Raw genomic sequence first — 27,009 nt, forward strand, 5'->3', positions numbered from 1 at the left:
GTTAACAACATTAAATTAAAGCTTAAAAAATAAATGCACAAAACAACGTTTCTGATGAATGTCAATTAACGGATTTAAAATTCAACCTATAAATAGACTTTGTAGTTAATGTCTTCAATACTGATTATTCTGTATTCCTCCTAAACCTTTGGAGCACTTTTATCTACCGTCACTGCCTTCTTCAGTCCACCTTTACTGAAATTTTGTATCGATCCTAGTAGAGCTCCTCTTTCATTTGACGCTGGAGGTGGGGGTGCTGCTGGCCCAGATGTTGGCGGGGGAGGAGGAGGGGGAGCTGGAGCACCTGGTGGAGGGGGAGGTGGTGGTGGAGCACCAGGAGGGGGTGGGGCAGGGGGAGCTGGAGGGGCAGCTGGAGGAGCTGAAAAATAAGAAAATAGGTAAATTACAATTTAAGATTAATACTGATGTTATATGATATCTATATGAAAGATGTCAAATTAAAAAAAAATTGACTGCCACAATTTGATTGATCAAATGATGCTATTTATAATTGTTAAGACATGCATTTGATTTCATTAAAATGGTGTCTATGACCAGTCTTGGGATTATATCAAGCAGTCAAAATAAAAGTGTTGATCCTGCAATCAGCCAACTGTAATACATATAACAGGTACTCAAATATTTTTTATTTTTTTTACTTGTACAAATAAAGTCTCCTGTTAACCCACTTCCATGTAGAGAATGCAGTAATGTCGATACTTATTTTTTGGAACAGTTCATTTTGGGGTCTTCTTCATGGTCTACATTTAAACTATGTCTGTTTCTATGAAAAATTGGAGACAAAATTTAAACAGCTAAAACTTCAAGTGCCATGTGTTTATTTCAGGATGAAAAGAAGATATGTATATTGTCAAATATCCACTACGAATTCAGAGAAAAGCTCTATAAGCCTCGGTTTTTTCTGCTGTTTCTAACGCTCTTTAAACAAATATTACATTTCTTACAATGTACATTTATTGTTTACAGATGTATTCTTACTACTCTCAGCTGACAGTTTCATTTCAATTTTTTTTATTCCATTTTTTTGAAACAAATCTGAGATGAAAACCAAGTTATAAGTACAAACCAAGTTATAAGTACAAACTTTTATTATCTGCACATACCTTTTAAAAGTTGTACGATGAGCAGATATATTTTAAGGAGAATTATTTTGTTCTTACTCAATTAATATAATACAATAACATATGATTTGTGATATCAATGAAGAATTGGTTATGTTTAGGAAACATCTATTTGGTCCCAAGTTATGTTAATAGTGCTCTTCTAAAACATATTAGTTTCTCCAAGATCTATTATTAGTATATCAAAACACTACAATGTATACATTTTGAGAACCAAATTGAAATATAATCTGATATCAAAGCCTAGCTAAAGCAATTGATAATTATACATATATTCCATCAAGTACTGTCAATTCAGAAATTATGGCAATTTTGATTGAAGTTATTGAAATTTTGATTGAACCAAGTAAAATATGAGATTAATTATGTGATTTCAGGAATCAGATATCATAATAAAATTTCTTATTATTGTGAAACTCATCCAGTTGCATTTTGCATTGATAAAAACCTTGCAATAATTTCTTACATAGCAGTATACAGTTCTAACTTTTGAAGTGTGCAAACTTTATTCAGGATAATGAAATGTGTTTTATTTTCTATTTCCAATTCTAAAACAATATCATATGATTTTTTAATAACTATTAAAAGTTTATGATGTTTTGGAAAATCTATTTGGTCCCAACTTAAGTTAATAGCACTCTTCTAATGCATGTCAAATTCAAAAATGTTTTGCTTTATTCCAAATTAAAAAGTCATTTCTTCACCTCTATGAGGAAGACTCTGTTGTAAATCAATCTTGATAATAAAGGAGGAGAGAGTTGTAGAACTTTAATTTGGTGAGTCCAGAAGTTGTTTCTGAACATATAAGTTTGTTGTATACTTCTCTGCAACATTAATCATCATAGGATAAAAATTTGCACAACTATAAAAATTAGGGTAAAATAATATGATATAAAAATTGCTTTTACACATAGAAAATCTTCTTGCTTTAAGCTTTGTAAAAAAGGAGCAGAACAAATGTTATTAAGTCAAAGAACCCACTCCATTAAAAACTAAAAGCTATACAGAGAGAATAGATGCACACAACAATGAAGTTTAATAGATGTTATAATGAAAACATGCATATGACATTGTACCTAGATCAGGAGCTCTTTGATGATTCTGAAAACATGAATACCGGTAATGTTTAATCAAACAATTTATCAATTAGATATTGAAAAAAAAAATCATGAATTATAAAAACTGGTTAGCAGTGTTTAAGTTAAAAGACACTTACTCCAAAAATTAAACAAAATAATATTATTCAAGGAAAGACTAAAATGTCAGTTATTGAATAAAATTATTGATTTAATAAGTCTGCAATTATGTTAAAAGCTCACACACAAAAATATCCATGGAGAAATTAATAATGTTTTCGATCAACAACTCTAAAACATGTATCACTAACCCAAATAGCAATAAAGATTATCAATAATCAAAACAAGAGTTGACACACAAATGTCTTGCTTCATAATTCTTTTTAAAGGGTAATGAACTGAGATTACCTTGACAAAGCAGAAAGAAAATAGGTCAAGGTCATATGAAATATATAGGACAGACAAATAATCCTTACTCAAATCCAGACCACATACTGTTGACCTATTATATATAACTAAATATGAATATACCCCAACCTGAAAACCTTACCTATGGAGTGTAAAAATCAAGTCTAAGCCCTTTGATATATATCGATAAGTAAGATAGAAATGTACGCCTCACATCAAATCAACTACATAAACATTATTGATCTACTATGTATAGCTACTGAAGAACAGACTTCATCCTAAATATTGAACTTCATTACTGCTGGAGTTCAAATTGAGGTCAAGGTTATAACATATGTCAAAGAAACATATCTTTGCATTCAATTTACATACTTAATATTGTTTACCTATCATATATCATTTTTTAAGGAAAAGTTTCATTCTGAAAAATTTATCAGTTTACTGGAGCACGTTCATGAAGACAAGGTCAAATTGTATACATCAAAAGTGGTATCACATCAATTAGATATACAATTTCCTCACAAATTTTCAGGTATTCACATACCAAACATTGTTGACTTTTCAATACAATTGCAGAGAAACAGACCTCATCATGAAAATTTAACTTTACCAGTACTGGAGCATAAAAATGAGGTCAAGATCAGAAACAATGACTGACTATAACTTAATCAATTTTTTCCATACAACTGTTTTGTTATCTTAGCAAGAGTTGAGAGGATAGGATTTCTTAAAAGGTTATCTACAAATTGGCAGTGCATTGGTCATGAACTGAAAGTAACATGTATATGTCTTGCCGACTTCATCTTTTGTTGAGTAGAAACAAAAGTGTTAAGAAAAGAGATTCTATTATAAAACTAATTGAAAAATTCTTCATCAACACCATGTCTGAGTATACCTATTCGGGCATAAACATTCTTATGAATAAATTTTTGTTAGACTAAGGAGTTTCATCTAAATGAGTTTTGTATGAATGAAATTGACGTCTGATACTTAGGGCTATTCCAGAAAAAAATGTATGGGGGGTTGGGGGGGGGGGTTGGAAGGCACATTATATTAATAATACATGGGTGATGGGTATCAGAGCAACTTTTCACACTATAATGCCCTATAATTCGCAATTACAATTGTCTGGGTGGCAGGTGCTGATAAAAACTGCCTCCCAACCAACCAACCCCCCCCCCCCTACATTTTTTTCTGGTACACCCTTTATCAAAATTCATAATGCATTATCTTATTTACTGTAGATTCATTTATGTATGGGGGTATCAATTTTCATGGACTGAGGAAAACTTGTATTTTCTTTGATATTTGATTTCATGTTTTTTTCAAATTTGCATACAAGCCGATGGCATACTAGTGATTCGTTGACCATTTAAATTCATGGTTTACCTGTATCAATGAAAACCACGAAAATTGGTATCCCACAAATAATAATGAATCCACAGTATACAACAGCCCAGTAGCACTTTTGTCAGATTATAAAATTCTTGTGTGTTAGAACTGTGTGACAGAAGGCTTTTATATGAATTCTGCATTTGCTTCAAGATGCCAATCATCTTTGACTTGGACAAGCTTAGTGACAAACACAGCTTATTTTTTTAACTTCCCTGCTTTGTTGTTTTAATCCTTGTAAGAAAGTAATTTAAACAAAACAAATATAAAGCCCCTAAAAAAGAAGAAGGCAGAAAAAACTATTTGAACTATAAACTTTGTGTTGTATACAGATGGTTGCCATACCTGGTGCAGCAGGAGTAGTGGGTGATACTGGTGATGTAGGATTCTCACTAGATGTCACTGCTGTTGATGATGACTCTGGTTGACCATTTTCCATTGCTTTCTGATAAAATATAATGAAATAAGGATAAGAAATAGAGTTGATTTTTTTTATTTTGTAGTGGGAAGGGACAGGGAATCCTTAGGCAAAGCTAATATTGTGTACTGGTTTTAAATACCTTTATTCCTATTTTTTAAGTTAGTTTTTTTTCAGATTTGATACAACAAAACAACGAGATATTATTTCATTATCCAACTGGGGGACATGAACGAAACACTCTGATGCCAGTCTGTAAAATAATTATTTCAGCTTAAACAAAATGCAAAATATGGTGATAACATAGTATTTATGTTGTTTGAACATATATAAGCTTCTTAGAAAATAGTTTTATTCAAAACAATTATGGAGTACAAGTCTTAGTATCAAACATGAAACTTGATAAAGCTGTACTACAAAAAAATCCTGTAATGATGGAATATCATTCAAATATAATAGCATAGGATTTGGAGAAATGGACACAGCCTTAACACTTTGAAATGGAGATAGACCAGAGAAAATCTATTGTAAAACAGATATTTTTGGCAATTTCCATGCTAACTATTTCATAAAATATCAAAACAGCCACACTTTGGTGAGTTTAAAAAAACAAACCTGCTGTAATGCCAAAAAAACCCCCAAATTTCAAAATGAGAGTACATAAAATTGAGAATGGAAATGGGGAATGTGCCAAAGAGACAACAACCCGACCATAGAAAAAAACAACAGCAGAAGGTCACCAACAGGTCTTCAATGTAGCGAGAAATTCCCGCACCCGGAGGCGTCCTTCAACTGGCCCCTAAACAAATATATACTAGTTCAGTGATAATGAACGCCATACTAATTTCCAAATTGTACACAAGAAACTAAAATTAAAATAATACAAGACTAACAAAGGCCAGAGGCTCCTGACTTGGGACAGGCGCAAAAATGCGGCGGGGTTAAACATGTTTGTGAGATCTCAACCCTCCCCCTATACCTCTAGCCAATGTAGAAAAGTAAACGTAATATGTTCCATACTTTATCACATTTTGAATATGTTGTCAAAATACATTGTGCAATGTGCGACCTAAATGAAAATAAGCACATAATAGTTTCTGTAAATTTTCTTACTTTCTTTGACTTCCTTCTCCTCTTCTTTTCTTCCTCTGACATATGGAATTCTTTAGCTTTGGACATTCTCTTAATTTTATGTATCTAAAAGAATAATATTCAGTTCATTTAACATAGTTCATGATATGAATACAAACCTTGAAAACAGCACTATAGCACTCTATAATACATTTTATCTTTAATTACAGTATACTATATCATTTTTCATATTGAAGTAAATGTGATTATAGTTGTGGGGAAAAAACTTCTGCATTTTGTCTTTCTTCTTTCTTAATGAAATACAGATAAAACTGTTTCATTTGTACTGACAAGGTGTAAATGGTCCAATAACAGCTTAAATAAGTTGAAGGTTTAAAATGGTTTTTTATGTTGGGGGGGAGGGGGGGGGCCTTTTATAGCCACTAATTATACTGTATAGGTTTTCTCATAGTTGAAGGCTGTAAGATTGCTTATAATTGCTTGCATCCACGTCATATGAATTTTAGTGGACAGTTGTCACATTGTCCATATTTTTATAAAGGTATTTTGTTGCTTGCTGGATTGCATACTGAACAGTTGATGAATCATTTGATGTTTTTCTGTATGTAAAGAAGAGGAACAAGAAGAATAATTACGGTATCCTTAATAAAATTTTAATAAAACACACCACTTTTTGTTCATCATGTAGCCTCTTTTCCACATCATCTTTTGCTGTTCTGATGAATTCTTTCAATTTACTTGGTATTTTGAGTATTGGTTTGTCCATTAGTGGCAGGGTTATATCTGAAAATAGTCTGAAAGAGAAAAAGAAAGTCAGATACACTTACAACTACAACTTGAGACCTTACCCAGTGTATATTTGTAGGACTCGGAGGTGCGATGGGGACGCTGAAGTGTGATGGTCACGCTGAAGTGCGATGGTCTACGCCGAAGTGCGATGGTCCTTTCGCTGAAGTGCGATGGTTTAGCAGGACTTTTAGTTGTTTTGACGTTTTCTAAACAACACGGATTTGCAGGGAGGTGGATAAGATTATTTAGATTAAGATTTATTGCGAACAAAGGAATAAAAAAAAAACAAAAACAAAAAAACAAAGTAACGAACAATTCAAGTCCAGAACAGTTTTGAGCATTAGAGGTTGAGGTTACAAAATAATTTATAACTAAGTCATGCTACAAATCATAAGGAACAAATCGGCTAAAAGATGATCTTGGTCTGCAGATTGGTTATCTAGCGTTCGGTGTTATGCCGCACACATTTTGTACGACCAATAAAATGTCTGGGTCTTTGGTTCAAGTATGTTTCACTAAATTATATGTGATTTTTTTTTTAAATAGAATAAAATTTATTAAAAGCAATCAGATTTATCGAGTCGATATAATTTTGCTTTATTATTGAGATGAATTCTGCTTTGTAAGAAAACTCGCACTACATATAAGTCTAATTGTATTGTTCTTACAGTATAAATCTTCTGCAACAGGTTAGTCTGCGGAATAGCGGAAAATCAGCTTATTCTAAAGTTTTCACAGAACTCGCGTCACGTTTCGTTATAAGTCAAGCATATATACATGTACTTGATGGCTTTTATTTGTTAAAAACTGTTACGATATTATATAAATGGATGAATGAGTGTCTTATGAGCAATTTCTCGGCTATGATATGACGAGAACAAGTTATATTTGATAAAATAAGATGGACCCTGCGTAGCACTATATAGACCGACACGCTGAACCTTTTTTTTTTTTTGGCGCACTTGACATTTCCTCCAACTCGAATCGCGTATACTAAATTAATGCCATCTAGCCCATTTTTTCTGACTCCATACTTCTCCGTGCTAAGCGGATGATTAGCAAATTAGAATTGTATGTATTTTTTATTAGACCTGACTAAAAATTGAAACCGATCTCCCAAATGCGAAGCTAGAACGCTAACCACTACACCACACCTCATTCAATAGAGTTCTTACTTCAGACCATCGCATTTAGCTGGAATAAACCATCACACAGTTTCATTAAAGTCAACTTTATAGTTAGACTGACAGAGCCGCCATCGCACTTCAGCGTAACCTTCATCGCACTTCAGCGTAGACATCAACAAGTTAACGTCACAATGTTACCATCGCACTTCAGCGTGTTAACCAACGCACTTCAGCGTACACCATCGCACTTCAGCGTGACCATCGCAGTTCGGAGTACCATCGGGGTTCCGAGTCCTACATATTTAGATACAGACAGTTTTATCCAATGGTCAGAATGGGGGAAATTTCTTGATAAAGAACAATAAAAATTCTTGCCAAAACAATGTTCACAGTATATTTGGTGCATGACGATAAATAAATCAACTGACTTAAAAGAATGATCAATCATATTATATTTTTCAAAAAATTACGGTAACAATAATCATTTGAGACCTCTGACAAATAACAGTAAAATCTTAACCAATTAGACAATAACAGTAGCCAAAAAATAACTGTTTGACGCCTAAGAATAAAGGGCAGTCATATTGAGATGTCTTAATACCAACAATCATTAAATCTCAAATCACAAATGTTACCCTAAATTAGGAAGTTTCTGTGCATGATAAAATAGGAATCTACTTATATTTTTTTTTGTACAATTGAACAGCCTGACTGATTATATCATCAATTCTTTTTTTCTCATTTTCAGTTCATCCTTCTGTTTTCAATGCAGTAAAACTTTTTTTAATTTTATGGGCAATTTTACTTCTACATTTATCTAATAAATAATTAATATATATATATATATGCAAGAAATTTTTATTCAATCACACTGAAGCATTTTCTGTTTATAGTGTCATTTATCTATGTAATAACAAAGGAAGAACAAATTATGCACGCACAGTTCCAAGATTTGATGTTAGATGATCCCGAGGATTTATAGTTAGAGGACCATATGACCACAATGATGTAATGTAACCTATAATTTTTTTTTCGTTTTTAGGAGGTGAATCATTAAATTGGTTACTTGCATTTCATCTTGTTAGTCTTATGGTTTTTGTTTTTACATAATTCACTGCTATTTGACTGTAGCTGGTAACTCATATTTCTTTGGTTTATTACAATCTTTACTGTTGTATGATGTTGAGTTGGATATTTATTTTTTGAGGGTTGTTTTGTTTTGTTGTTGTTGTTGGGTTTTTTACTCTGATAATCATAATAAGAAGAAAGTATATATAATATCTATCATTTATTAGCACATGAAATAATTCAATAACAATATAGCACTTTATCATAAAATACACAATATAATTAAAACAACAAATATTATAGCAATTTAAAATACACAATATAAAGCATAGCACTTATACACAACACTATTCTTAGCACTTGGGACATATGTACATAAAGTTCAAATCATTGTTATTCAGTAAGGCTGGTAGTAGGAGTTCCTGTTGTAGCGAGATGACATCTTACGAGAAGTAATGGCTGTACGAGAGTGAGTGTTCTGTGAACGGTTACGTTTGTTGGCAAACCACTTCTTGACCTGTTCTTCTCTGATGTTACCCTGTAGTGCAAAGGATTGGATGGTGGTTGAGTCTGGGTATGGGTGGTCTACGTTGCAGAGGTACCATTCTTCCATGAGTTGGACAGATCGGCGTGAGAGCTGTGGACGAGACCTGACTGTGCTGGGTCTGGTAGTGGACATCTTGGTAGTAGTAGTGGGTATCTGGTTGCTGACTGTCTGCTGGAGATTAGAGACGCTGACCTGTAAAAGGAGAGGATAGTAAGTAAATATGTCAAAACATTTGTACAATATACAATTATTTCATACACAAGAAACTTACTTATTATATTAAACATTATAATTTATCTAAATAAATAAATTATTAAATTCAATATTTTACAGTTGACCAAATATAAAACTAAATATCTTTTTAACCTTTGAATATTTTACAGTTGACCAAATATAAAACTAAATATCTTTTTAACCTTTGAATATTTTAAGAGACTTCTTAAATTCAAAGAATTATTATATTACCTCAACCCTATCTATAGCCTTGTGTAGTTGCTCATCAAAGTGGTCGTTGATGGAGTGTTGAAGGTGTGGTTTGGTAGCATTCTGGTGAAGTGACTGGTAACGCTCTGTCTCGATGACAGCAGACTGGTACTTGAAGAAGCTGGATAGCTGAGACACCTGTGTTGGGTTGCTGACTTCAAGTTTGGTAAACTGGCGTTGAAGTTGTTGCTCTCTGGTGAATACACTGGTCTTGGGTTTGTGTAGTAAGCTCATCAGAGTCTGTGGTATGGTTTGCTGTTTGACTTCTGTCTTGAGTAGTGACTGAAGTTCTAGGACTGCTGAGTTGTTGGTGAGTAGTTGCTCTGGTGGTGGAGATCCAAGAAGATCAAAGAGTGAGTCAGCAAGGCGAGTTTCTGTCTCAGGCTCCAGAGCTGTTGCTTCCTCAAGGATAGCAGCAGCTAAAGCCTCATCGTCATCTTCGCTGGTGGTGGTAGCCTCAGCAGTAGTAGTTGGTTCTGGTTGAGTTGTGACATCTGAGATAGGGGTGTCTGGTTGAATGGTGGCAGCTATGATGTCCTCTAGTGTGGTAGTAGATGTGATCTCAATGGGTAGTGGAGACTTGGTAGGTGATGCCAAGAGGAAGTCAAGGAAATCAGCCATGATTATAATGATTGATAAGTAATAGTACAATGATTGATTGAAATTGGCAGTTGACAAGTGAATAATGATTTGGGTCAAAAGTGACACTTTTTTATATGGTGTCACATGTGATAACCTACAAACACTGGATTTCCATTGGTTGAAAGTAATGATGAACAGTATTCATGCATTTCTATTGGCTAAAAAGTTGGCTTCTGTTGTTCAGTGTGATTAACATAAGCTAGCTTGGACTCATCAAAGTATCATTGTGATTATTATTCTAATCATAGGCAATCAAAATCAATTATTTGAAAATAAAAAAATCTTGATTATCAATTATTATAAATCTTAAAATTATGAATACTAATGTTGAGTAAAATATTTGTACAACTTTTAATCAAGAATTATAATTTTCATAACTTACATCTTATACATATCATAAAGTATTTACAAAAACTATCCATCATACTTTAACCTTTTTATGAAATACATGTATCCTGTTCCAAAGAATTTCAATGATTATAAAATATCACTTTTATGCATGAAAATATTTTTAAGACTTATATTAAACATGGTTAAACCACTCTTCCAAATTAAATGAATAACAATGACCTGTGTGTACTATAATATCCAAAATATGAGTTCAATTTACAGTGCAAAATCATCATTTAGGATTTTTTTGCAAAATATTCAAAAATAAATACTAGCAACTTTTAGATAATGACTATTTGAGAACTGACAAAGTTAATTATCATTTGGGTTTTACAATATTTCTCAAAAAAGAAACCTGGTTTACAAAGCAAATTATATCACATTTCAGATGTTGTATACTAAAATTATTTGGATCAGTGTTTCCAACCTTTTTTCTAACCCACTTCATTAATAACAATATTTAAAAAAACATTTATTTTTCTGATTTTAATTTAAAAAGTAAATGTAAATAAATAAAATAATAAATATTTTTGAAAGATAGTTTGAATAATAAAATTAGATATTATAAAATTTGTTTCTTTTTGTTAATTGATGTATAATAATTAGTAAAATGTATAAAAAATAATCATGCATAATCATTCTTCTGTTATTCTGTAATTATTCTTTTGATCTTTGTGATTAAACATTTCAATGGTAATAATCTGATCATTAAGGTCAAATGTGTTCACCTAATTATAACTAAACTGTATTCACCATTCAGATAAATTATCTATCTTTATGATTAATCAAACAATCAATGATTACATGATTCTTTAATCATGACTACCAATTACTAATTATCACTCATTTTAACTGTAATCACCACATCTGGAGAAATCTTTTGATCTTTGTGAATAAATTAATTAGTTCATGATTAATCAATTATTGCTTGAATTAATAAAAAATAATGTCTTATTTGCAGGCAATTTAATGTTACAGAATAATTAATTTGTGATTTAAGAAATTAATAATAATTCTATTTTTATTTCATTCACCTTTTTTTCATTTTTTAATAATTCAAATATTGGCACTTTGATATTTCGTAGTGAATACAAATATCATTTTTGTGATGTTCAATGCAGAAAAAAACATCTTAAAATAAATTTAGAATTCCACACATTTGAAATATCTATCAACTTCAGTCTAATGTTAAAAACTGATGATTCATCCTTAATAATTAAAGAATATCTAATAAAAGAATTCAAATAGAGAAAAAATATTAAATGAGTGACCAAACAACACTTAAATTCAAGAATGCGTCTAGCGCATGAGTTAATTATCAGTGTTGTTTGGTTACAAGTTGATTTTTTTTTTATTAATTATTCTTTTTGTTAAATTGACAATTTTTTTGACTAAATTTTTTAGTGGAATTAAAAGTAGAAAATGTAAGGAACTATATTTTTTTCAATGCATCCACAATTTATTTTGATTTGACCTTGTCGACAACATCTTGGCAACGCCTATTGTTGTATTACATCAGAGGAGTGAAATAACCACATTTATTATATACTTAGTAGTAAATACACATAAATTCTACGTGTAATACAATCATTGGCAAGCGTGCTGTATCAGCCACCCCTGATGATATTGATGATATCGATATCAGCACAGTTGCAAAAGCTTTATCACACCTTTAATCTGTATGACGTCACATCATCGATTGCAGTCACTCTTGCAAAGGCTTTCAAATCCCTAATCTGTATGACGTCATGTCAAACCTATAATCTGTATGACGTCATTTCAAACCTCCTTATCTGTATGACGTCATGTTACATAAAAAACATCAACTTGAGGTATATGTATATAATAAAGTGTATATGATATGGCTTTTTCAATATCAAACACCATATCAACCCTCAACCAATGTAATCCCTCCAGCAGAGCTCTTGGGATTATATTGGTGTCTCAGGTTGATATGGATTCGATATTGAAAAAGCGATATGATATTCTCTATTTTTTCACATATGAAATCATTGGTTTTTATTTCACTGGAAAATTCATGCAATTCTTTACAACCAATGGGGGCTTAGTGGTGGTGAAGAATCATCCCCATCATAAACATTAAAGATACAGGAACTATTACTATAGTTGCCTCAGCAGAATGTTTGAAAATAAGAGGCAGCTAAAAAGTGAAATCACAAAAATACTGAACTCAGAGGAAAATCAATTCGGAAAGTCCATAATCACATGGCAAAATAAAAAAACAAAACACATCAAAAACGAATGGACAAGAACTGTCATATTCCTCACTTGGTACAGGCATTTTCAAATGTAGAAAATGGTGGCTGTTAGTTTTATTGTTTTAAAGGAGTAGGTCTGGTAAGGGCCGATTTTGGTCTCAAATTTCAGGTTCATCTAACAAAAGATTTTGAACACTTTTTAAACACTTAAGTTTCTATTTCAGTTGATTCAATTAGTTTATGTGAAAGATTTTAACTACTTTAGACCTTAAAAATGCTCTGATTCAAGCTTAAATATGAAAATCTATCAAATATGCCAAAAAATGTCACTTTTCAGATGGTTTCTGTCAAAAAAGAAATTGGCCGCATCCGTGTTCATCCTCAACCTTTTTATATGTTATGTATTATTATCAAATACAAATTACATTTCAATATTAAGAATGAACACGAATGCGGCCACTTTCATTTAAGACGGAAACCGTCTAAAATTTAACTGAAATGCTTAAATTGTGAAGATTTCTGTAATTTAGCATGATTTAATGATACTAGTACCCGATATGTGTGCATTGTATTGTCAAAAACAGCCCATATTTATGTAGGAGAAGCATTCTACTTTCCAATAAATAGCTAAAAGTTTACATTTTAACCATTTTGTAAAACTGCAGTTTAATTGAAGTCTGGAGCTGGCATGTCATTTAACTGCTAGTAGTCTGTTGTTATCTATGTATTATTGTCATTTTGTTTATTTTCTTTGGTTACATCTTCTGACATCAGACTCGGACATCTCTTGGACTGAATTTTAATGTGCGTATTGTTATGCGTTTACTTTTCTACATTGGCTAGAGGTATAGGGGGAGGGTTGAGATCTCACAAACCTGTTTAACCCCGCCGCATTTTTGCGCCTGTCCCAAGTCAGGAGCCTCTGGCCTTTGTTAGTCTTGTATTATTTTAATTTTAGTTTCTTGTGTACAATTTGGAAATTAGTATGGCGTTCATTATCACTGAACTAGTATATATTTGTTTAGGGGCCAGCTGAAGGACGTCTCCGGGTGCGGGAATTTCTCGCTACATTGAAGACCTGTTGGTGACCTTCTGCTGTTGTTTTTTTTCTATGGTCGGGTTGTTGTCTCTTTGGCACATTCCCCATTTCCATTCTCAATTTTATGCTATATTTTGGGGCCAAAAAGGGGTCTTACTGAACCTACCTTTGCCATTTCGCATCCTTTTACAGCAGAATTTGCAGTCTGGCTTTTGCACATTGATGAAGTTATAGGTTGACCTATAGTTGTTTACTTCTTTTTCATTTGATGTCTGGTTGAGAGTTGTCTCATTTGCAATCATACCATATCTTCTTATATTTATAGCCAGAGATCTTAATGCTGGTAGATGATTTACATCTTGTACATATCAAGGGCTGATGCCAAAACATAGGTATTTATTACAATAACTTATGTCATTGCATGCATGTACAACTACAGAATGTAAAATTTATACTTACGGATGAGACAGTAAATCTGCTACCGTTGGTAAACCATTTTTACAGGCCTCAGAGGTTAAAATAGACTCCAAAACAGACCCTAAAAAAAATATAGAAAATTTGTATCAAGGTTATCTTTTTTTTCTGTTTGGAGGTGACATGAACAAAAATGAACAATGTTTTAGTCTTAGATACATGAACTTTTTTATTGATTGTTATTGGCTTTGAACTCTGAGATCTGTACTTAGTGTCTTTTTGTTGTGGGGATGTTTAAGTATCCATCTACGTTCACTCTTGTGTGTTTTTTAGTTGTTTTATATTTAAAGGCCTTTAACAGCTGACTATGTGGTTTGGACTTTGCTTATTGTTGGAGGCTGTATGGTGACCTATAGTTGTTAATTTTTGTGTTATTTGGTTTCTTGTGGAGAGTTGTCTCATTGGCAATCATCTTCTAATTTTTATAAAACGTCATGCTTAGTATACATTGTACCTCCCTCATTAACAAACATTGAGAATAGATTCCATGCTCACATGCATGGTCAATTAAAATTTAAACTCATGTCAAACATAAAAAATATGCCATGCTGATCTGAAAATTGCTAACATGGTTCAACTCATGATTATATTAAGTTTCCAACCAAATTTAATATCAATCCTTTATAAAAAATATAAGTTTTTTAGTTTTCTCGTTTGAATTGTTTTACAGTGTCATTTTGGGGTCTTTTATAGCTGACTATTTGGTATGGACTTTGCTCATGGTTGAAGGCCGTATGGTGACCTATATTTGTTAATTTTTGTGTAAATTGGTCTCTTGTGGAGAGTTGTCACATTGGCAATCATACCATATCTTCTTTTTTTTTTTATAAATAAGACATAACGAAAAAAAAAAAAAGTAAGTATAAGGAAATTTATAAGAATTTACAGTGCCTAGCATATCTGAAAATCAATTTCAGTTTAAAAAATCATAATAAAGTTTAGACCAAATATGAAATCATTCTTAAATACAGATGCTGATGAGTTGAGGACTTACTAATCTGTGGAGGGCAGGACGGCGGGAAAGTATCACAAGTGGCAGCATATAGCTGAGAACCGAAAGTCATCTCATACAACAACTGTCCAAAACAATATACATCAATGGATTCTGTTGTCTGTAAAATAAAACATCATTCATACAATAATAAATACTGTGGATTCATTTAATTTCATGGTTATCTATTTTTCATGGATGCAGGAAAATTTGCATTTTCATAGATATTTGATTCCATTGTTATGGCAATCTGTGCATAAATAGCCTATAGAAAATTTGTAATTCCTAGAACTTTTGAATCCCTGGTTCACCTGTACCCAAGAAACCCATGATAATTTATATCCAAAAAATAATAATGAATTCAAAGTAGACTATTAAAATAAGTTGTAAATTCTGACATATACATTGAACGTTTTGGTTTCATATTCTCTTGCAAAAAGATACCATAACATTTGAACAAAAGAACATTATAAGGTAAAATCATACTACAAGATACAATTTGTCACCCAATTACACGACATCATTTTAATATATGCTGAAAAGTTTTTTACGCTGAATACTGTTTCTGTCAGTATAAAATCTATTACTATTTTTAAAGCAATCTATTAAAGTAAAAATGTTGCAATTGCCGGAACAAGAATATGTGTCCACAGCACATGACGCCTTGATTGCATTATTATAATCATATTTTCATGTCAAGTTACTGTACTGTGAAATAAGTAATTTAGCATATATTTTTTAGTTTTGAAGATAATCATGATAATTGGTAAAAGCACTAAAAATGTTTTAAAACAGTCATTCTTGGTGTCTGTCAGAACAACTTTTTACACAGGGAAAACAAACAATCCTTAAATATATACAAGTGCATAATATTACCACCCAACAAAACAGAGTAAAACCCATTCTTCTATCCAAGTTATATCACAAACCTGAATCTTCTTAAACTGTACAAAAAATGGTCTGTAATATGATGGTAACCCTAGAAACCAATTTTGAAGATCCAGAAATTTACACACTTGACCTTCAACTATGATATTTCCAGCATGTAAATGACCTACAACAGAATTCTCAAGATTTTACATTAAGATTAAATATAATATAATGTAACAAGTAACATATTTATAGGATTGTTGGTAATTTGATTGTCCATATAACAATATTAAAATAATGCTAAGATTATAACAGATTGTTGATTGATGTACCCCTATTTTTGACATTTTTACCTATTATGTCAGTTTTTGTTTGAAAGACAACATAGCTATCAAACTTTCCTTAAATAAATTTATATAAAGAAAGAACAAATTCAGCGATTTTTCCATTGGTTAAGGGGCATAACTCTAGAACAGTAAAAGTGATGGCACCAAAATTCAAACTGGATTTGTGCTTTGTGGTAGTCAGCATTGTGTATAACATTGTTTCATAACCTTTTATAGAGGCAAACTAACGTTAAAGAACAGAAACCAATGTTGGGTTATACATACAGAGGAACAGACATGGGTAAAACTTAATAATCCCTTAGTTACAGTGGGGCATAACAATTTTCACTTATCAATTGCAATGCAAAAAATGCTTTTGTATATACTAGTGCTTACTTACCATAAGGAATGCATTTTTCTTGTAAATATTTTAATGTCAGAAGTATCTGTTTTCCAAATGTTTTAATTGCCACTGGTTCTAATATTGAGTAAGATTTTGGATTGCCATATTTTTTCAAATAATGAATCTTTGGTTTACATTTACAAATAAGGTCTCTAAGTGTTCCTTTTTCACAAAAACTTTGTATTAAAAGTCCTCCACTTTCATTGGCAGTAGCAAAGGTCACAGGATAAATATTTGGATGCTGAAATATAGAAAAGAATTATAATTAAACTCATTTGTGTCACAAAGGTATTGTTAATACATGTATTTTAAAGTGATCACTGAATTTTCAAAATGTGTCGCTGCCTCAATAATGACCAAACATTCCTCCTTAGTTATTACCTTTATAAAGATATCATTGGTTCAATATTTATTTATGGGTTAATTAAGGCAAGTTTTTCCATGTTACGACAGCACATGTGATGAATAATTTGTTTTTTTGGTCCAGTGTTCATACAGAACGGGTGATGGATCATATGTCTTTCCTGGTTGAATTGTCCTGTTGGTTCCAACATATCTATCGTGAAGTGGGTAAATCGGGCAACTATAAGGCCCAGTGTTCTCCCCAGGCCCTTAAAGGACCGCGGGCCCACGATGTTTAATTTTCTACCGTGGTGGTATCGTTCTTGCCGCGATGTATAATTTTTCACCGTGGTACTAAAATTTTCGGTAAAAAAAAATCATAAATCGGTAAACCTTTTCGTTGGGTATTAAATTTCAGATGCAAATTGACCAGTTCAAACCAGTTCAATCCAGTTCTGACAACGAAGATTGTTTACACCACGTGATCGATTTACCTTTTGAGGTTAACCTTGATGATTGGATTTAATCGATGTGCATGATTCTTGTGTTTTAATTAATTAAGAGATCAGAACTTAATGATCACAGACTTATGAGACTTTTGAGGGACAAGCAGACATTTGTTAATTAACTCTATTACTCCAGCCTTTGGTCATAAATGATTTGCGTATTTTTTAAACGTGCGCTATCCAAAAATCCTGGGGAGAACACTGTATAAGGCTAACAATAACAAAGGTGTCTGGCATGTATGTATCTCTATTCAAGTTCTCAAGTCAATACGTCACAACAAGGTGACGTTACAATATATAGAAAGTTACGTTTATGTGTTTCTTCCAACAATATTGTTTCTGATGCAGGTCATGTTTTCCCACAAGTTCATTGAATTCTTACTACTGCCAAAAACCGCTGTCTACAGAATTAACATGTTTTGAGGTAATATATATTTGCATTTCTTCAAACCATTTTCATGTATATTTGTTTTCAATATTTGTATTGAGTGATTGTGTTGGAGATAGTTCTAAGTAAGCTGAGCAGGTCCATGCGTAGAAACTATATGTAGGTCTGTTACAATTAAACGTCTGGCTTTTCAGGTTGAAATAAAAAATCGCCTTTTCAGGAGTATATCTTTCAGGCTTTTAGAGCACCCTCAAAAAATTCATTAATGATTGTTTGCTATATATTTATTTTAGACAGATTCTTATTGATTTACAACCATACCCGTAGCCAGGGGGGTTCAGGGGGTTCAGACGAACCTCCCTTTGAAAACAAATACGCACTGTTAAAGTGAACGTTCTGTTCGAATTGTGACTGTTAAAGTCGAGTTCGTCAGTCCAAGTAGTCCCCTCAACCCCCCCCCCCCCTTGAAAATTCCTGGCTACGGGCCTGACAACAGTGACTTAGTATCACAGAGTATACTTTTGTATGGAACCACTTGTGACTGCAGCATCATCTGTCTCTGATGAAGGTCAATGATAGTAAAAAATGGACAGGCATCAGTTGCCTTCAGGTGCTATAAATAACATAGCAGAATAATATCCACATTTTACATCTTTTTTTTTTTTTGTATACCGTTTTTTTTTTCTCTCAGCTTAATAGTCTCAGAGAATATCTTTTAAAAGCATTTATAGATGAATGTTTCACTACAATTAATGGGTGTGATTTGTCCTGCAGGTCAGGAGCCCAATAAAACATTACTGTAAACCTTATTTTTGTGGATACCTTATTTCTTGTATAGTCCTTTCTAGCCCATTTACCTGGCGATTCTCAAATTTACTTTTTGCAGTTAAGTATGGAATAATCCAAGTTTTACACATTCAAGACGATTTATATTCACAATAGTTTTCTACTCGCAAAAGTCATGAAAATAAATCGCTTGCAAAAATAAGTTGATTTACAGTATTTCATCAAAATTAGACATTCATGAATCATTATTAATTGAAACAAGTTGAACTTACTTGTATGGATGGGAAAATCCTCAGCACAGCTGCCAGTTCCTTCTCTGGCATAAATTTGTCAGGCCCATAATCACACTGAAAAAAAATCATAACCATCACTACATATAGAACCATATGACTAATATGTGTGTGTTGTTGGTTTGCTGTCAGTATAATTGATGTATATTCCCACATCTACTTTTATTTAAATATAAATCAGAAAAATCTTGTTTCAAGATAAAAAAAATATGAAGATGTGTTATGGTTGGGAATGAGTCATCTTTCCACCTAATTCCATCGAATGAAGTGAATGTAAGCAATTATAGGCAACCGTATGGACTTTCACAATGAGAACATGTTTTCATGTTAAAATTTATATACAAAAGTGTACCTTTTACAGCCCTTCACAAATCAACTGTCAATGAAATCAGTATAAAATAAATTGAGAATATGTTAATTGGACACCGATTCTGCTCCCAGTTGCATACCCCTGTATACCATTTTAAAGAGACATAACTCTAGAACAGTAAAAGTGACATCACCCAAATTATATCCTGATTTGTGTTTATAATCATTGTTTATAACTTTCATAACATTTAGTAGAGGTAAACTTAAGTAAGAGAAGAAAACTAATTTCTTGACGCACATTCTTCTGAAGAGATAGACAATGGCAACACTCTTTTGGTGGGCAGGAGCAGCGATGGAATACAAATCTTCATATTTCTGTTCTAAATAGGCTAACTTTCTCTCTCTTGAATTTCATCATGTTGCATTGAATGGCAAGCACTTTTTTTCTGTCAATCCTTACAAGGCTTTCTGAGTTACTGTATTTCTAAATATGCCACCACGGACATGTAAGTATCAAAATAAAATGTAAAAGTTATTTAAAAAAAGAAAACTTACCCATGTTAAAATTTCTTTAATTTTTGGTTGATCTATTGGTTTAACTAAAATATATTCTTTTCTTAACCTCCATCCTGAAATTTATATAATATCTTTACTTTATAATTATTATGCATGTTATATCTTTCTCAGAGTTTATTTTAGCAACTTTTTTTTTATCTGTTATTTCATTAATACAAATGTAGAATTAATAATTTGTAATGAAGAAAAACAAATATTGAATCAAGCAGGCCGTTGCTTAACAAGAACTCCTGTTTTTGGATAGCAGTACAACTGAAATGCAGATAAAAAATTTATATAACAAAAATATTGTTCAGAACAAACCACATTAACCATCAATGCCTAAGAGAGAAAAGACCTACAACCAAAAATAAACACATATGGATGAACGATGACTCAGTGTCTTCAACAGTCATATTAAGTTTTACATAATAACCATGAGGTATGAAATTCAAGTAATCATAAGAATATCCAAAACAATGTAATGAACAGGGTCTCTTTTGGTAGTGCAAATATAAGAATATTTCACAAAAGTAGACCCTATTCAGGGAACAGGTAAAAATTCACATACCTTCTTCAAATAGAATGATTGATCGATTGATTGTTGGTTGCTTTACGCCGCATTAGCACAAAAAGGCTATAATGCGGCAAGAGCTAACTTGAATATTTTTTACAATTTAAAGCATATTTTAAAAAAAGACAAAAGGTCCTTTAATAAACTAAAATTCTAGACTAAAGCAAATTGATTATTTACAAATAAAAATCAACAGTAAGATAACGTGATAAAAATTAAAATCGATTTAAATATAATAACATTTTTATTCAAATAGAATGACAGATAAATGTAAATTATATACCTATATCTGGTAAAGATTCTATAACATCCCATTTGTTTTCAGACCTAAACACCATAGAAATATGCTGCAATGCAATCTCTGAAAAAAAAACACCAAAGAGCATTAACAATACTCTAGTGATCAAGTATCATAAAACTATTACACATCTCACAACAATATCTAACAAAGTTACAATAAACCTAAAAAAAAACATATTTGCAAAAACTAGCCACGGTCATTTTTGTGTAAATAAAAATAAGTAATAGACACCTATAAGCCAAGAACTACTTGGTATTGTTTCTAGTTAAATTAAAGAAAAAAGCCTAATGTGTAAATCAGAATTAGTACCACAGCAATATTAAAATTATTGATTGTTGGTTGCTTAATGTCAAGTGGCAAATATTTCATGCATGTTCGAGATGATAGCAATATTAAGTGATAAAAAGCTTCATATAAAAAAAATTAGCTTGCCTGATTGACTACTGTGGATTCATTATTATTCATTGGATACCAATTTTCGTGGTTTTCGTGGGTACAGGTGAACCACGAATTCAAATGTTCAACGAATACACTTATTAAATAGGTTTTGTATACAGAGATTGGCAAAACCACGAAATTAAATAGCCACGAATATGCAAAATTTCAGCAATCCACGAAAATTGATACCCACGAAAATAAATGAATCCACAGTATTGGAAATCTAATCTAGATCAATAAAACCAATTCATTGATTTCTTCAAATTTTAAACATGACCTTATTCCTTATTAAAAGCATACTCTTCCAAAGAGAATTTTATATGAAAACTTGTAAATCAAACATACACTGACCTGTCTGGTTTATAGTATAATTGTCTGGACTCAGGAATTTCTTCACAGCTTGACTGTTAGCAAGTAAAGGATGACCAAGAATGGTATCAATATATTTCTGAAAATATAATGAACTAATTATCATTCATTTCAACTAAAAAAAAAATCTGCCAAAAAATTAAGAAGATTTCCATCAGAAAAAGTGAAATAACATAACATTTTTGGTTTTAGGTTTTATCTGAAAATTTCTTTCCAATGATTTTCCTGTATTTCCTTTTTTTAAACCTGATCCTTGTACCATTTATATGCTTTTTATCTTAGATTGGTCATAGATGGCTTAAGTTCACAATATTTTACTTGCTACTCTGTTGTTATAGGAGGTACACAAGTATCTGACCCTGCTGTCAGTTTCAGAGACAAAATTACCATCTGTCAAATAAAAATAATTTATAAAAATATATTTTGACATACCTGAAGACCTTGTTGTCTTTCAGCTACAAATTCTCTATCAAAATTTCCAAAGACTTTTTTGGGTGGCAGTTGTACATCAATATTTGCTATTTTGAGCTCTGTATCTAATGCTACAAAATCACTGTAACGTTTCTGCAATGTCCAACTATTCTCAGGTTTTGGTCCATATTGAATTCTTACACTGTATACCTAAAAACGCAAGGACATAAAATTGTAGTCCTACACAAATTTCATGTATTGAAAAATGGGATATGTAAAAGACATACACAGAGCTGTTGAAACCTGTTTAGGATTTGCGGATCCTTGATCTTCCTAGACTTTTGTCATAGACGATTGTAAATTTTAGGATTTTTTTTTATAGTGCTAGCGTTGCCTGGCAAAAAAACATTATTCACATTTAATGCCCTATCATGTACTTTTAATATTTCAAAGTTTTGTAAACACATATTGATGCAGGTAGAGGACTCTGAAATTAAAATCAGAATTTACATCATAAAGTAAAACAAACTTGTAGCAAATTTTCATAGTATATGTATCAACAACAAATTTCTTACTCTTTTTTTGTATGTAAAATATGGAATTGGGGAGGGCAAAAGTTGAAATTAAAAAATTATGAAACTGGATGTATCAAATTAATCATATTTACTATGAACATGATGAATGAATAGACCACTTTTGAATTTGTTGCATTCTTTTCAATAACTTTGGCTTTAGTGGCCATCATTCATACATTTAAGGAGATTGTCACTTCCTTCCGATGTTGAGCAAGCAGTTAAAAAAATATAATGCTAAATTGACAAATTATTTCTACGAATTTTCTAGTTTATCCTGTATAATGAATATCAGGAAAACACTTGATGAACTTTTATAGTACAGGGATACAGGCAATCCCCTCTATCTGGTAGACAGGGTAAATGTCGTCATAAAAGCGTGCATAATTGTCAAAATTTTCCAGTGAAGGACATAACTCAAAAAGTGGTCTATTCTGAAGTATGAGGCATAACTTCTTCCAACTAAAGCAACATGTAACAGTTATTAAAATTTCAGTATTTACATAAAGATAACACTTATAATGTGATTCAATTTGACCAATATGACTTGTTCTTATGTCATTTAGGCAGCAACCATTTGATTTTCTGGGGGGGCTATGGTTTTTTTTGGAAAAAAAAGTTTGTTTCCAGTTTTTGGAGAAAAAAATAATTTGTTTTTGATTCTGAGAAAAAAAAATTGTTTGTTTCACCCCCAGCTGCCACTATATGTAATGCTAAAATTGAAAGAAAAAATTGTTTTCGACTTGTCGCGAAAAAAAAAGATTGTTTTTCGCCACAGGCGAAAAAAAAAGTTTGTACAAAAAAAAAACCCATAGCCCCCCCCCCAGAAAATCAAATGGTTGCTGCCTTAGTATGAAATAATGATATTCTAACCATAAGGGGTCTATTCTGATACTTATTTCAAAGACAGAAGCGAATAAGTAATCAATGAAAGCATATCTTCAACTTCTTAAAAATTATTTTCTTTGTATATCAATTTATTATACATTTGTTATAGTTTAACCTTAACCTTAATTGTCATTAGCATTTGCCAAAAAATAATAAATGCAGTTAATGGTCTGAACTTGATCAATGTATTCTTCTGTCAGATGTGTCTACCTTTAAGTGGTAAGCAGGCCTGATATTCCCAGACCATCAAGACAGTAATCTGGACGAACGTTTGTACATGTATATAGTTAAACAAGACGAATTTCAAGCAATTTATTCTAAATGCAATAAAAGTTGTGGTAGCTAGCAAAACAGAAACAAATTTAACTACACCTTTCATGTGGGTGTTGAAGACTTATTTTCATGTAACATGTTAGCAATTTTTGTATTAAGTTTTTTGTACTTGAACATGAACATGTCAAATGCATCATGTGCATATGAAGCTTGTTATAAAGTGTGTTTCCTGCATAGTGGTTATGTTTAGCAACTAGAAAGCGATATTTATGTTAAACTCATCATGAAATCAACATTTTATTTCCTCTTCATCAGTACAGACACCTCTCTTTATGACCATAGTGGAGGAAAATGATGGGATATAAAGTTAATTATGATGTGGTGCACAATGGTAAGGTCATAGAGATCCCTACGTCATGCCACATCTCCTTGTTCTTATATTACCCATGTATAATCAGTTCACAATGTCATAAATGTGATATGATATTCTATCTCTATTCTTTCAGTCTTAAATGAGTAAAGGTATAATTTACTAGTAGTCAATATGGCTTCCATTCCGGTAGATCATGTGTTACTCAACTCCTAGAGGTTTTGGATGAGTGGTCAGAATTAATTGATAGTGGGGTTCCACTGGACTTGATTTTCCTTGATTTTTCCAAGACGTTTGATACCGTGCCACATCAGCGTTTATTTTTGAAACTTGAATAACTTGGAATAAAGGGCTGCATTTTGAATTGGATAAAATGTTTTCTATTTGGGCGTAAGCAATGTGTTCGTATAAATAACACAACTTCAACATGGTCAGACGTGGTGAGTGGTGTACCTCAGGGAAGTGTTTTAGGACCAGTTCTTTTCTTAACATTTATGAATGACCTTCCTGATGTAGTAGAGAGCATAGTGAAAGCTTTTGCTGATGATTGTAGAGTTTATTCTATAGTCTCGTCAGATTATGAGCGATGTAAGTTACAGGAAAATTTGGATAGATTATGTGAATGGTCAAATATGTGGAAATTAAAATTTAATGCTGCTAAATGTAAAGTATTGCATATTAATCCTGACAGTGACCTACAATATCGTTATACCATGTTGGATTAATCCGGAAAATTTATTGCATTATCTACAGTGAATGAAGAAAAGGATCCGGGAGTAACTTTCGAGTCTAATTTTGAATTTGAAAAACATGTATAAGTGATATTTATAACAAAGCGCAGAGAGACTCTGAGTGTTATCTCTTATTCATCATTCTTTTGATTACACGGATCAAGATATGTTTCTTACTATTTATAAATCAATAGTGCATCCGCTGTTAGAATATGCAGGGGACTTACTTAAATGAGTGATTTTCTAAATCACTGATTCAAGTAACATTATTTCCATAAAGGTTGGAAGTAAGAGTTGTCTTTCTTTAATAATCACTTGCCCCCCGTATTTAAGTAGTACAAAATAATCACTAGAAGAAGTGATTTAATTTTAATGTAGTTTTAAATAAAGAATACTTATGATCCAGGGACTAATTATGTTTCTAAACTTATCAGAACCAACATCTGTGTTGTCTAGGATAACCAGGTCACTTCAGGTGATGACCTTGTACTGAATCTAGGATAATGGCATAAAAATCACTTGTTTAAGTATCATACCTCCATTTTCTTCCCAAAAATCACTTGTTTAAGTATCATACCTCCATTTTCTTCCCAAAAATCACTTCTTTAAGTATTATTATTTTAATAACCCCCACTAATTTCAACGCCCCCAAACAGTGAAATTTTTATCGCGAACAGTAGAATTTTATTACATAATCTGAAAGATGAAACCTTTAACTTTACAGGAAAAATACTCCCACTGCTGGGAAAAATCTGTTAAGAAGATCATTCTTTAAATACATTATTATAGCATTTTTTCAACTAAAATAGAATTTGCAGCTAAATGATAGCACCAAAGGCATAAAACTTGCTACATTTTTGTACTTAAAAGAAGCAAAAAAATCATTTTTTTTTAAGTTTTACTAATGAAGTTATTATTTAAACCTATGTGTTTAAAATTTTGGTAAAACTACAAAATCACTATTTCTGTCAAAACTTTGAATTTGCTACTCAAATAAGTGATTTAAAAATCACGTATTTCAGTAAGTCCCCTGACTGATATTTTTACAAAGAAGGGCCACAAAACTGGTAAAAAATATTTGTCATCTTAATTATGAAGACAAGGCTACATTCATTGGGTTTGCCAACCTTGGAATATCGTAGGGATAGGAATGATATGATACAAGTCCACAAAGCGTTGCATGGTATAGATGACATCGACTGGATGAGCCTATTTACTTTAGCACCATCTAATAATACTAGAGGTCACTCATTAAATTTTTTTAAAATACAGTGTAAGACTACACATAGACTAAATACTTTTTTCAATTAGAGTAGTGGATCAGTGGAATAACCTGTCAGATTTAACGGTGACGACAAAGACTCTGAATAATTTTAATTCTGCATTAAATGGCGAAAACTGGAATCCATATAAATTCATATGTTCGTGTTGAGTGTTTCAACTGGGCACACCTGTATGGGTACGTCGTAGCTACCAATTCTGGCTAATAAAACCTAAATAAGTATTTTTGATAAGTTTAATATATTATTTATAAATATATTATGATGAGAAGAGAAATCATATACGACAATCCAAGATGAGGGGTCAGTAGAAGACTTTGGCTTATGTAACGACCAGAAGATAAAGGTATAAAGGTATAAAACCAACCATATGATCTGCTGACTTTTGTGCAGCTTCAATTACACATGTTAACGCAACAGTGTCATCGATAGACAATTTCTGTGACAATTTCTTTTCAAAAACAGCCATTGATTCAAATTGTAACAACTGTCAACTCATAAATATCGAATAACAGGATATAATTTAGTTGTTTACATGGTCAGTGGGAGTGGGTGGAAAATTTTCATAATAATGTATTATCGATACCGGACATGATATTAAATATTTCCGGTGTCATAAAAAATCCTAGAAAGTTAAAAGTGTAATTGTCATTAATGACACAGATGATTTGTATTTATTCAGTAACACTATCACTTTACTAAGAATATATTTCAGATCAAATCAAAATTT

General features: G+C 31.9%; 2 protein-coding genes across 3 annotated transcripts; both read right to left on the reverse strand.

The window, feature by feature from the left end:
• On the reverse strand, nt 1-26,850 carry LOC143074078 (PX domain-containing protein kinase-like protein). Of its 2 annotated transcripts, XM_076249636.1 has the most exons (15): nt 26,647-26,850; nt 22,187-22,375; nt 21,737-21,833; nt 20,930-21,007; nt 20,073-20,146; nt 19,191-19,265; nt 16,894-17,137; nt 16,227-16,351; nt 15,301-15,418; nt 14,292-14,370; nt 6,196-6,322; nt 5,550-5,633; nt 4,364-4,463; nt 2,219-2,243; nt 241-379 (listed from the first exon to the last, which is right to left on the reverse strand). In XM_076249636.1, exons 1-14 carry the CDS (start codon nt 26,746-26,748, stop codon nt 2,224-2,226), a joined length of 1,512 nt encoding a protein of 503 aa, XP_076105751.1. In that variant the 5' UTR covers nt 26,749-26,850; the 3' UTR covers nt 241-379; nt 2,219-2,223. The 2 variants fall into 2 exon arrangements, with proteins under 2 accessions (XP_076105743.1, XP_076105751.1); XM_076249628.1 differs by lacking the exon at nt 2,219-2,243 and having other exon boundaries at nt 1-379.
• On the reverse strand, nt 8,765-10,302 carry LOC143074104 (uncharacterized). Its single transcript, XM_076249655.1, has 2 exons — nt 9,525-10,302; nt 8,765-9,251 (listed from the first exon to the last, which is right to left on the reverse strand). The coding sequence occupies exons 1-2, from the start codon at nt 10,161-10,163 to the stop codon at nt 8,910-8,912; spliced, it is 981 nt and encodes a 326-aa protein (XP_076105770.1). The 5' UTR covers nt 10,164-10,302; the 3' UTR covers nt 8,765-8,909.
• Nucleotides 26,851-27,009: the final 159 nt, after the last annotated feature.

The sequence above is a fragment of the Mytilus galloprovincialis genome, chromosome 1 (genome assembly GCF_965363235.1).
Source record: "Mytilus galloprovincialis chromosome 1, xbMytGall1.hap1.1, whole genome shotgun sequence".
NCBI classification, from domain to species: domain Eukaryota; kingdom Metazoa; phylum Mollusca; class Bivalvia; order Mytilida; family Mytilidae; genus Mytilus; species Mytilus galloprovincialis.